General features: G+C 31.7%; 1 protein-coding gene across 1 annotated transcript in view; it reads left to right on the forward strand.

Moving 5' to 3' along the window:
• The window catches only part of LOC114335835 (CCR4-NOT transcription complex subunit 10), a 67,357-nt gene extending 66,445 nt beyond the window's left edge, over positions 1–912 (forward strand). Inside the window, exon 14 of the mRNA XM_028286124.2 lies at positions 795–912. Within this exon, the coding sequence (XP_028141925.2) occupies positions 795–853 (59 nt within the window). The 3' untranslated portion in view covers positions 854–912. The remainder of the gene's footprint in view (positions 1–794) is intronic.
• The last annotated feature ends 13,532 nt before the right edge of the window (positions 913–14,444 follow it).

The following is a 14,444-nucleotide window of genomic DNA, read 5'->3' on the forward strand; positions in this document are numbered from 1 at the left end:
ACCGGTTGAGATATGCAAAGGAAATTTAGTCGATTTTAAGAGGTAGTTATTGCACATTTTTTAATATGCGATTAGGAATTTAATATTCACCATTGGCGCGTATACGGGTAATATGACCCTTATGTGCGCCAATGGTTAACATAAAATTCTTTATTGTATGTCAAAAAATGCATAATAACTACCTCTTAAAACCTACCAAATTTCATTTGCATATCTCAACCGGTTTTACAACAATAAATAAATCGTTAGTTTTTAAGAAAAATTTCAACACCCTCTATCTCGGAAACGAAGAATTTGCGGACATAGGTTTATAAAGCAAACTGTCATTATTTTTTCATGCAGAATTAGCTCTAAAAGTTTGCCATACTTGTCTAAAAACACCCAATATTGATGAAAAAACCAAACTTTTTTATCATCCAAAAAACAGAATGTTAAGAAAACATGAGACTACAATTTCAGTATTTTATAAATACTAGAATATTCCACAGAGTCACGCGAACTTTGAGAAAACATCAAAATTTGATTGGTCTACCCGGTATACAATGACAATTTACCTGTCTAGCAACAATACTATTACAGCGATATCGTTAAAGAATAAGGCTATAACATATTTAAAATATCACTTAAATGGAATAACAGGTTTAGGAAATTCGAGACATTAAAAATGACCAATTTTTAAGGTGGTGCCTTAATTTTTTGGAAAAGTGAAAAATAAATAAAATACTTTTTCTCTCTTGGTAACTTTTCGAAATATGCATCCTTTTTGAGTTATTTGTCTAATATTTTATTTTTAGGGCACATGGATGCTGCAAAAACCTTAATAAGACAATATCAACATCGATTAACTGGATGAAAATTACGAAATCATTTTTGTATTTAATAAAAAACTGTATAATATATTATCTAATAGTTTTCCCTTCTTGTATTCACCTCTTCTTATCAATCCAATCACTTCCCGTCATGTCACCCTCCATCATAACGAAATATACTCCTTTCGCGTCGATATCGAGGTCTTTCTTGCTCTCCCAATGTAAGTTACCATTCCAGATTGGTTGACAGTTTAGCAACTACGCAATGGAAGAAAAACGCAATAGGCAACTTACATAAAATTTTAAATTCGAAACAAATGCTAGAAATCACAAAAGAACATCATTTAAAATATATATCAAAGAAAATAAGTTGTTTTTGTCTTTCGCTTGCCCCCTTAATAGGATTAAAATCGAGAGCAAATTCAAATTATATCAGCCAGCCCAAAACGGCCCTCACTAGTCGTGACGTCATATCGCTGTAATGTTTGAGTTCCGCGCTATTAATTCATTATGTTTGATATTCGTTTACTTGTAATCATTTTATGGTGTATCTCAGTTTTATACATCTTTAGGTTGTCCGTGAACTATACATTTCATAATATTTGAGTGTTTTTGTTAAGACAATTTTTTAAAATGACCGAAGAGGGTTTTTCTAAAGGGCAGTATGATAAGTTATCCATTATGAACATAAAACTTTATTATTATGATTAGTTTATTTTAATTTTATAGTAAAAACAGTTCCAGAAAAATATTGTATAGGTAAATATCATTCAATCTGTAATTTACACCTACCAACGTTATATTTTATTTATGTTCAAAATACACTTGATTTGTTAAAAAAAACTATTAAGCAGACAACATATATTAAATAATTGCATTAAAAAATGATCTCACATACATGAAGACTTTGAGAATGAACTGAAATGACCTTAATGCCCTTTCAGCATGCACTTAAACGCCTTTCTTATCGACTGGCAATCTAAGAAATATTTTATTGGGGGTTTTAATGCTTGTTCTTTAACACAATGGTACTAAACAACACTTATAGTATTTATGTTGTTCTGAAGCTATTTCCTTGTGGCATTTTTATAATTAAGTATTTTCTATGGGAAATAAGCCACAATTTTACTAAAAAATGAATTTATTAACGTTTCGAAGCCCAAATCGGGTTTCGTTGTCAAAATACAAAATACTATTGATATAATATAATATAATACAATAGTATTTTGTATTTTGACAACGAAACCCGATTTGGGCTTCGAAACGTTAATAAATTAATTTTTTAGTAAAATTGTGGCTTATTTTCCATAGAAAATACTTAATTATAGTATTTACTTTTATTTTCTATATTAAACACACACGCACGATTTAATACTATTCTTCAAAAACTGTATTAAACTCTGAAGTGAACAAAATGGTATATAATTTTATAGGGGCCATGAGAAATGTCGTTACAAAATATTACGACCGTGACAGACACGCAAACTTTAAGTACGCGAGTTTAAGCCCCGGCGCAAATTGATCCTAAGCCAGACACAACCTGCGTCGGCAGACTGCGTAGACCGGTCTGCGCATCCTACTATCAGTTCATGCGTTCGCAGGTCGAGCTTGGGAAGGCCTGTCGTCAACGTATAGTTTTCTGGGCCTTGAGACGGGTGACTCACCGCCAGATGTATATTTTTACGTGTTTTTGTTTGAGAGATGGAACTATCTGAAATGAATAAGCGGCGATATTTACACTATCTTGAATGAATAACATTTTATTGCTCTGTTGTATCAATCAGCACTACTCTACAAGTTTTGGTTTATTCGTTTTAATATTTTATTGCAAATGGCTCCGTGCGTCTCCCCTCTACTTACAGTCACGTGACACGCTGTCAGATTTTGTCAGGACGTTTTAACATTGAGTCTTATGGGATTATTTTGTTAAACTTGAATATTTTATTTTGTAGTGATAATAACCGAATACAATTGTTAGAATTCATTAGTTATTAATTTATACTGTAATTTATAGTACAAAAAGAAATATTTTCTTTTTCGTTAATAAAGATTTATTGACATAAACTGCGATAGTGAGGTTATGTATACAAAATCAAACTAATAATCAATATTGGAAAGTGAAGAATTTATATCAGATTAAGTGCGTTTTTATTTTCTGTTTATATTAATACATTATATCACTAGCGTGACACGGCATTTTTTAAATGTCTCATTTAAACATACACAAAGCGTCCTGATAAAATTTCAAAAAACCGCCACCATGAGCAGGTTGGTCGATTTTGCTTTGACACTTTGTTAATGCTCGGAGCGATGATTAAAACAGTGAATTTTTTACATGTTAATTATTTTTAATTTCTTGTGAAGTATCTAGTGTGGCTTTAGACAATAAATCAAAGTTATGCGTTTACAAGAGCATATTATTTGAAAAATAAGGAGTACCATAATGTGTCATAATTATAATCTCCTTTATACAGATCAAAAAATTGTTTAGTATGTATTTCTAAATCCACACAATCATTGGAAAATGATTAATGGTAAAAAATATCTATTAATGACACTGTTATCGACAAAGTCGATCAATTTTAAACTTGTCTCACCATATATTTATTAGACTTTTGTTTATCGTTAAAAATTAAATGATGGTTGTGAATTGTATTTTTTGTGTTATTTAATATTCTAGCAAAAACATAATCAGCAAAAATCTTATTTAAAACATGCGAACCTTTTTTGCAATCACAATCAGTGCAGTGTTTAACTTATGCTTGTTATTATAAAGGTATGTCGAAATAGAATACTCAGTGTAAGATATCTTTTTATGCACCCGCTTATTATGATCAAATTCGATGTTTTCGAAAGTCATACCGCTACGACTACTAGGGACGTGTAAGATATTTTTAAAACGTTACTAGTTACATGTACGGAACTATCGTTTTTTAGTTGCCTACTCAATTCAGTACAAGGATCAGATACATCAGTATTTGTACTCAATACCTACCACTGAGAACCGGTATCAATAGTAACCGTTACACGTTTGCACTTATTTTGCCCGTCTCTATTCGTTACGGCGACAGCCGACGGTCGGGTTAGCTTGTGTTCGATATGCGGCACGCTAGAAAAATGACTGCACAGGTCACCCATCCCATTGGCGCAGGTTGTGACTCGCTTAGGTTCAATATGCGCCGGGGCTAAAGATCGCCGACTTACTCGGCTCGCCGTCGGTGACACACGGTAAACTTACTCATAGTGCATTGCAATGTCGAGAGAAGATGCTTTGTTATTTAGGAATTCTATCATATTACATTTGATAGACCATTGTCGTTCCTTTATGTAATTTTTTTCGTACGGCTGAGGGTACGATTTAGTCCCAAAGAAAGGGATTGACCCCCAATTATGACCAATGTGAAAGCCCGCCCTGTAGGATCCTTTCTTTTTGGTTTTGGAGCACATATGAAGGTGGCATCGCATGTACCCAAAAAGAATAGAAATGTATTACTGGTTTCATCACACTGATACAGCAGACTGAATAGACGAAACTAGCAACACGCCAGAGATGATTTTATTCTATAATGATACCAAATGTGGAGTAGATATTGTACATAAAATGGCGTCACCTTACAATGTATCTAGAATTATTAAACGATGGCCAATTGTAATTTTTTATGGGGTCCTAAATATCGCCAGTATAAACGCTTACCAAAGATAGGTAATAACCCTTATGGGGAATATACTAAACAACGAAGACAATTTATTAAAAAATTAGGTATAGACCTAGTAAAAAGTTATTTGCAAATTAGGGCTGCATCCTCAGAATTACATTTTCATACTCGATAAGCTGTTATGAAATACTCTGGAATGCCTACACAAAACCGACCTAATCAACCACCAGGTAAAAAGCATTGCAAATACTGTAAGAAAAGGAAATCCAGATATTTTGCACACTGTGCAAATGTTGGTTATTCATGGATCCTATCGTAGCCTGCTATGAGAAGTGTATTCACCAAAAAACTTAGAGAAAGTCTCCTCGTGATTAAATTTTCTATTTTCTGTGTGCCTAATTTTGCTGAAATCTTTATGCTTTTTAGTAGAGTTTGATTATTCTTTTGATCAGGTTTTGTTAAGGCCATCGGAACATAATTCGCAAATATTTTACGGCTATCCCTACTTTTTCTATCTTTACACGGCAAATTATTACGTGTAGTAAAATTCACACTGGTATGGATATGTACACATTACTAGAATGTCATTCTACTTGACAATGTCATCATTAACTTTAAAGAGATGGCTTTTGAATGTTCTTGAATAACTGTTATTTGTATAATTGCAAATTATTAATTCAGTTATTGTAATAATTTATGTGTACAACAAAAACTAATATTCAATCGAGAAAAGAGGAAAAGTGTTAAAGTGATTTTTTATAATATATTGTTACTATGGAACGCTTACAATTTTAAACATCTTTAACAAAAAAATACTTGGATAACAGAATATACCCTGATGTATTCTCTGCTTGGATCTCACATAAATAATAAACAATAAATAACTTTTTATTAAGTTCACGTCTTAAATCAATTATTTATCAAATACACTTTCAATATTATTTAATCAACAACTCAAAATATTCCCGATGCCATGTCAAATATTTAAAACTGTCACTCTCTTGTCATCATATTCTATTTGACTCAGTGCGTTGTATGACAAAGATAGCGAATGTTCGATTTGGAAAATATCACCACGGACATGGTGTCCATTTTCTTCGAATCCTGAAAATACTAATAAATATTTTAAAAAAATTTAAACTCAGAATGAAAGACTAAATTATTATCGAGGGCCTAAAGTCCCTTAGAATAAATAAAAAGTTTCTTTTAAATGAGATATTTGAAATTAAAAATCGCACTACATTTTCTCTTGTTTTTCAACCCTGTAATTTATTAAAATAAACATTATAGAAGTTTTCAGGGACTTTCGGCCCTCGGTAAGAACGTAATCTTTCATTCTGCGTTTAAATTTTTCAAAAATACTTATTAGTTTTCTCAGGATTCGAAAAAAATGAATCCCCATTTGAATAGCATTGCAGCCGAAAATACGTACCCATCCCCTTAAATAGAAGAATAATTTGATTTTTTGTAAGTGTGGTAAGCTGTCAAAATTATGATGTGAAATATATCACTAATTTTGTATCTATTTTAGTTTAACACAAGGTAGGCATAAACAAACAAATTATTTTCATCGGGAGGAAGAAATTAGGAGGATTCATGAATAATTAGGTTTACTCAAAAACAAATAATCAAAAATAATTTAGTATAGCTTAAAACAGTTGGTTTTCTCAAAACCAGGTAATTTGCTTAATTAGTAAAAATATAAGGGTAAGTTAAACGCAATAAAATGGCGTACTTACTCGCGTGTCTGTCGCCCCTTTTATGAAATGACATCACAAGGGTTCCCGCAATTTTTCGATTGTTTGAAATGCCGCCAATATTTATCAGAATCATCTTATAGGTTGGGTAAGCGGCACACATTTTGTCTACGATATCCATTTCACCTTTAGTTTAATTATAATATGTAGTATAACCTGAGGCTTTTTAGTGTCAGGATCCTTTTTCCAGGATGTCATTATCAAACGTCAAACATACTAAACCTCCCAAACCCAGAAACTCGACGCTCTAGACCGTGTTATATGACCGTGGTGGGCGATAGCACTTGTTTTTGTCTAAAAATTTACCACAGTGCGCCCCCTAGAAGGATAAAATCGTAAGAAGGGTTTCAAATAAAAGCAACTCTTTGTATAAAATAATTTTATTTAAACAAATTCTCTACGAAATTTATAAAATAGGTAGAAAATAGTAGGTATCATAACAATTTACAAAAGTAAAAAAAAATCATACACTTTTGTAAGATTCAACGCTGCATAAACTATAGTAATCTGGATCTCCCTCGGATCTCGACGATTTGATACTGTAAAAACTGGTCATCGATATACTTCTACTAAAGGATATTGTTCGATTACTTCTTTTTTCGTCATTGGCCGTTTCTTCATTCTTCGAAATTTCTTCTGTGATTGGATAAGGTTTACTCTGAGCAAGATCCGTACCTTGAAAAAAATTTAACGTTATATTATAAACATCGAAAAAATATTGTATGCGTTGAATGTAATACTAATTGTTGATTGTTTTAATTTCCACAATCTTGTATGCTGCGCAGTGGCGTACTGATAGATCAGCGGGCTCTGGTTCCAGTTGGGATGCGGGCCCGCCTGCCCAATAAAACCACACATTGTATATCAAAAGTTTTTAATAAACATTGAATATAAATCATCATATATCATAAAATGTATCATACATTTTGTATAAAAACTCAACCTAATTTATAGATTATTTTACTCACGGTTGTTGCTCCAAATTTTAGAAAACCCTTTGGATTGACATGAAATTTGGAATAAACATAGCTAACATGTCAAAGAAAAAAGGTGATATTGTGCCGATGTGTGATTTTGTCCAGGGGGTGAGTTTCTTCCCTTCTCGGGGATGAAAAAATACACGTTCAAGATAAGTCTGGAATTGGATAAACTAACTAATTCTAAGCAACTTTAGTTCCATAGATTGTTTTCACTAAGTCAATACTTTTTGAGTTATTTGCGAGTGAATATGTTCTTTTTTAACAAAAAACTACGTTTCTAGAGGGTTTTTCGGAAATAACTCAAAAAGTTCTCTGTATATCCAGTAGGAGCAGAGTCGTAGGTAATGAAAAATAGGTTCTTATTCGTCAAATTCCAAATCGAATATTTTAACTCATCACACATTTTTTAAAGTGTTTAAAAAAGCTGAATTTCTGTTTTTCTTTAAAAGTTAAATAGTACTAAAATAAAAAGTACATAGTAAAAAAATATGCTATTGTAAATATTTTGGACTTTTTGTTTTCCTGAAGACAAAAATTGGTTAAGGTATGGCTATTCAAAATTGTATACACTCGTGATTAGTGACTCGTTTAGCCCATTTAACTACAGCCTTTTTTAAAATAAGCACTATGAACCAATGAATCTTACAGATCTTTTAAAAAATACATAAGTAAAGTAATTTGTGAAGCAGTAACTATTAATTTCATTTCGCATTTTTTAATTTTTCGACCAACATTATTTTGACGTAACTTACTTACTTTTCACGTTAGAAACTTTTTTAAAAAAGAAAAACAAAGTTTTTTTATATAATTTAAAAACAGTTGAAATCAATCTTTCCGCGAAAATTACTTGATTTTTTGGTTATTTGGTAGAACTTACTTTTTCAAAATCCACAAGGAAGAACTTCCTGTAGTTGGCTGTATACCATTAATTACAAGTGAAATTTAATAAAAAAATTTCTTCTTGGTAAAAGGTATATTAGTTATAAGTATTAAAGGTAGGTAAGTAATATACCTTTTAAAATTTTTTATTAAATTTAACTTACTTTTTATTAGCTGTAACTCTGCTGCTATATACTGGTCTACAGACTTTATATATACTTCACTTTTATCAGCTATATTTTTGCTAATAGTATTTTTTTAATAAAATACTTCTTGAGTTAAAAGTATTGACTTAGTGAAAAACAATATAGAAAAAAAGTTTATTAGAATTAGTTAGTTTCATCCAATTCAGGACTTATTTTGAACGTATATTATTTTTCTCGTTTTTTTCTTTGACATTATTAGCTATGTGTATGCCAAATTTCATGTATATCCAAGCCGTTCTTAAATTTTTTTGGTTTGAAGGTTTTGCAATATTTTACCGTGAGTGAATGGACTATTAAAGCAGTAAATTAATATTAATTCTATCGTTTTTCATACTGACATGACTGATCACTTAACGTCAGTAGGTTTTATAAATAATAAAATTCAAAAATTTCCTACATCAGTCATAATAAATTAAAAACCAATATCGGAAAACTTTAAGAAATGAACATTGGAATGAAATTTATATCAAAAGAATAGATTTTCAAATTGCATATTATGATACATTTATTAATAAGTTAAATAATTACGTACAAATCTCTAGGGAGATAAAACCCTTAAATAAACAAATATCAAAAAAAACTTGAATCGGTGAGGTTGATATCAAACGACGAGATTTTCTTAAAATTAAATTAGTGTATATATTTTATCGTTATTATCCTTACCACTTAATACCACTATAAATAATTGTCTATGTTTATGCAGTGTTATATGATGAGGGTGCTATAAATCCAAACAAAAGGAGCATTGAGCGTCTTGGGATTATTTTTATGGCGGTATAAAACTTGCATTGAATATCTATCTGTTTCCGAATTTGCAGTTTTACCACTTCGTGCTAATATAAATAATAGTACAAAAGTGTTTGTGTTAGCACGTGTTTAAGCAGGCAACGGCGGTTATTCTTTAAACAATAAGTGTTGAGACAAGGTCTTTCTTTAGCAGGTAAAATGGAGGAACCTTACAATAAACAACGTTCTCTGTGTTACTTAAACTGTGTTTCAAATTTTTGGACGAATAGGTATTTTTTGTTTTTATTTATAAATACCTACACAAAAATTAAAATGTATTAAGCAGTTACATTTTGTAGTGTGTACTTGTGTAGTTCAAAATGTCCCAAACAAATTAGAAACAAAAGAGGCAAAAAGCGGATTAAAGCGGGGCCCGGGCCCTGGTTCCGCGGAACCATGCTCAGTACGCCACTGATACTGCGCGTCATTAAAAAGGGGCCACCTAGAATTTTTCAATAATTTTAAGTTTATACAATTTATTCTATTGTAACTAAACTCCCACAATGCAGAAACACTTTTAGACATCGACAAACGGTGCAAACAGGTCAATTAACGGTAATAAGTTTGCAGAATTAATATCAGTTTTACAAATTCGAATAATGCACATGTGGTTTGTACCTTATTTTATTTTTCTTGGAATATGGCTGTGCTGTTTTTCAAAAATCTTTCATTATTGTACAGTTTTTCAGAGTGAACTTGTGCAATTTTTAAATTTAAAACTATGGCTGAGAGATTTGCTAGATCTGTTCAAATTGTTACTTTGATTGATGATGGAATGAGTCAAAAAGAAGTGGCCAGACAGTTTGGAATCAATCGTTGTATGATCCAAAAAACATACCAACGATTCGTAAAGACTGGATCTCACGAACGACGACCAGGATCAGGTCCGAGAAAAATCACGACTGCCATAGAAGACCGTTCTTTATAAAGCACTTCTTTGCAAAATCGGTTCTTTACGGCTAGAGCAATCCATAACCGTTTTCAAAATGCTTACGGGTGGACACTAAGCACTACTACCGTGAAAAGAAGGTTTAGGGATTTGGTCTAAGGGCTTGCTGCCCAGCAAAAAGACCTTTATTAACAGCAGCACATTGGCAATGTCGACTTCAGTTTGCTAAAGACCATGAGCATTGGACGATAGAAGATTGGAAAAATGTTTCGTTTAGTGATGAGTCCAGAATGGTTTTTTATGGCTCAGGTTAGCATTAAAACATAGCAAAAGACGTGGAAAACGATATGCTGCTTGTCTTGACCTTTATTAACAGCAGCACATTGGCAATGTCGACTTCAGTTTGCTAAAGACCATGAGCATTGGACGATAAAAGATTGGAAAAATGTTTCGTTTAGTGATGAGTCCAGGATGGTTCTTTATGGCTCGGGTTAGCATTAAAACATAGCAAAAGACGTGGAAAACGATATGCTGCTTGTCTTCGACGAGCACGTGTTACTTTTGGAAGAGGTTAGGTAATGTTTTGGGTAGGAGTTTCGTTGGAAGGCCTTACTGATCTCGTATTTATTGATAGAGGAGCGTTGATTGCTCACCATACATTACACCGAAATTCTAGACGAGCATGCAATGCCTTTTGCTAATTTTCATGCAAGACAATGCACGGTCACACGTAGCCAGGACGGTAACGCAATAACATACCTGGAAACTGGATGGTAACGGATTCGCTTTGCACCGCACACAATTAGTAGAGCAAGTTACGTTTATGAATCACCCTCCTCAGCTTCTTGTCGAGGTGCTTCGTTGACTATTTCCGAAATATTTTGACTGTGCACTGTGCACAGTGCCAAATCCTTTCCTAAATTCAGCTTGGTCGAGAGGTTGATAAAGATTTGGTATTGCTTTGAACCGACTTATTATTATTCGAGTTCGCAGTTTATAAAAATTAAATGTACTAAGCAACCACTTCAATACAAAGATAACATTTAAAAATAAATAATTCGCTCTTGAAATCAATGTTTTGCACAATTTTCTGATTAATTTATTTATAATCGTACAATGATTTTTTATTTATCTTACAGAAATCAAATAACTATGGGTAGGTACTTTATTTAGACAAATACTATGATTAGAAAAAATTGGACATAATAGGTATTGTATAGCGAATATAGTTAGTTAGAATTATGTTGAAACTTTGTTTTTGTAGTATCATATGTAGTGTACCTATTTTTATTTTGTACAAAATTCATGGAATGATTAGTCAATGCAAATATCTCTAATAGTACGTTATTTGAAGGTAAAATATTGCAAAACCTCTAAATTTTAAAGAACTACTTGGATTGACATGAAATTTGGCATACACATAGCTAATAAGTCAAAGAAAAAAAAGTGATATTGTGACGATGTGTGCTTTTGCCCTGGGGGTGACTTTCACCCCCTCTTGGGGGTGAAAAATATATGTTCGAAATAAGTCCGGAAATGGATAAAATGCCTAATTCTAAGCAACTTTTGTTCTATAAAGTTTTTTCACCAAGTTAATACTTTTCGAGTTATTTGCGAGTAAATATGTTAATTTTTCTACAAAATAACTACGTTTTCAAACGGTTTTTCGCAAATAACTCAAAAAGTCAGTATTTGGTGGAAAAAAAAGCTTATCAAAAATATAGCACGTAAAAAAGTGATAACTTGGTGTATACATATATAGTGTGTACATAGGTCACTGGTGTATATATAGGTCCCTGTATCTAGTAGAAGCAGAGTTATAGCTAATGAAAAATAGGTTCATATTCGTCAAATTCCAAATCGTATATTTTAACGTGCCATAACCAAAAAACGAAGCACTTTTTTGGGAAAAACTCGTTTTAACTTTTTTAAAGTGTTTAAAAAAAATGCTTATTTTTGTTTTTAAAAAAAAAATTTAGCATCAAAAGTAAACAAGTTACGCTCAAAATAAAGTTGATCCCTTTTTTTGGTCAGAAATCGGGAAAATCACCCCCTAATTAGCATTTCAAATGAACTTAATTGCTATCACTACACAAGTTTTTTACTCGCGTATGTATCGATCATACGATCAGTAAGTTTCATCGGTTCAAAGTCCTTATTTTTGAAAGAGCTGTAGTTAAAAGGGCTTGAACGAGTCACTTATCACGAGTGTATGCAAATTTAGAAACACCGAATCTTGACCAATTTTTGTCTTAAGAGAAAAACAAAAAAATACAAAATATTCAGAAAAGTAAAGCCGACTTTTTTATTGTTTAAGATTTTTGGTATCTCTAACAATTTTTAAGTTATTTTGAAAAAAAAAGCATTTTTTTCAAAATTAAAATTTTTAAAAATTTTACTTTAAAACCAAATTGTTTTCAAAAATAAGCACTTTGAATCGATGAAACTTACAGATCATATAAACACAACATAAGTAAAGTAACTTGTGACGCGGTAACGATTAATTTCATTTAAGTTGCTAATTGGGGGGTGATCTTCCTGATTTTTTTGCCAAAACAAAAGGGACCAACTTTATTTTGAGCGTAACTTGTTTACATTTGATGCTAGAAAATATTTTTTTATAAAAACAGAAACAAAAGATTTTTTTAAACACTTTAAAAAAGTTGTAATGTGTTTTCCCCAAGAATGCTTCATTATTTGGATATTTCATATTGAATTATTCTATTTGGAGTTTTTCGAATATGAACCTATTTTTCATTAGCTATAACTCTGCTTTTGTTAGGTGTAGGGACCTAATATATACACCATTTTTTTCACTTTTTATAGACTATAGTTTTGCTAAGAATATTTTTTTCGACAAAATGTTTACGTTTTGAGTTATTTGCGAAAAACCGTCTAAAAACGTGGTTGTTTTGTTGAAAAATGAACATATTCACTTGCAAATAACTCGAAAAGTATTGATTTGGTGAAAAAACTCTATAGAACAAAAGGTGCTTAAAATTAGTAAGTTTATCCATTTCGGAACTTATCTTGAACATATATTTTTTCACCCCCGAGATGGGGTGAAATTCACCCCAGGGCAAAAGCACACATCGGCACCATATCACTTTTTTTCTATGACATGTTAGCTATGCGTATGCCAAATTTCATGTCAATCCAAGCGGTTCTTTAAAATTAACAGCAAAAACCGTGAAAGAATGGACTATAAAATATGGGTAGTAGCGGGCAATAAAAGACGCATAAAGCATCAAGGCACCCGGCGAAGGTCTAAAGCTGCATCCTCACTGGGATAATTTTTGCGACGAACACGTCCACATTAGCACAATTTACCTCGAGCACGCAAATATTTGCGACGAACAGCTGGAAATAACCAAAACAGGAACGAATGGAGAAAAATCGTAGTAGATGCCAAGTCACACAACCAATTGTAAAACCAAAATGTTAATACGGACTGATTCCCCACGACAAATGAATCAGAAGAGCCCAATGAGAGCAATCACTTCTCTAGGAGTGTAGATGATGATGCATAGAACATATAACTTTGTCATCGTACTTATACTATACCTACAGCTAAAGAATTCTTTTAAGCATTAAACTGGGACCTTTTTATTGCAAGAGATGCGTTTTCAAGCTTCAATGGTAATGGTAATACCGTGAAGGTTTGTTTCATCTATAAGTACTTACATGTTTTATTACAGGCATTTATTCGGGTTTACCATAATTATTATCATCCGTTTTATAAGTTGAAAAAACTTACCATTTGTATTTGATGTTTCTTTATGTACATCAGATGTTGATACGTTTAATTTCCTTCTGCAGCAACAAAAAAACATTTCTATAATATCACGGCAACTGGTTAATCATTTTGTACTGATACAGTTTATGCTGGATGGCATTTTTGTGTCAGGTTCATTTTTACGATAAGTTTAGATAAGATAAAGATTATGAATCATTTTACTATAAAATAGATAACATTAGGTATGTTGGCTGACTTTGATATGACATCACATATATTAAACTAAATAAATATTTTTTTAATTCACTAACTTTTCGTTGAAATAACACTATTTGGGTCATATATAGAGAGGGTCAAAATTATGGAATACATTTTTGAAGGGCGATATTGGAGACAAACACCGAAACAGATTGATTTTTATATTAAGATTTGTTGGCATAATACATATAATATCATACTATATAGTGACGTTATCCATCTGAGCATGATGGCGTAATTGATTATTGTTTTAAATGAGAATAGGGGTCGTGTGATTTTTGAAAGGTTATTCAATTTTATCTTCATAATATTCAACATTGACATAATTGTTTATACAGGATGGCCAAAAATATTTAATTTTTGAACTATGTATATGTAATGTGTTTAATACAAAATAAATTTTACTGCTGATAAAGAACAGAAAAAAATGTTGACTAGTTAAAATTTCTTCTTCACATGCAAATCCACTAATGGATGTAGGCGATCAT

Source organism: Diabrotica virgifera, chromosome 4 (genome assembly GCF_917563875.1).
Source record: "Diabrotica virgifera virgifera chromosome 4, PGI_DIABVI_V3a".
NCBI classification, from domain to species: domain Eukaryota; kingdom Metazoa; phylum Arthropoda; class Insecta; order Coleoptera; family Chrysomelidae; genus Diabrotica; species Diabrotica virgifera.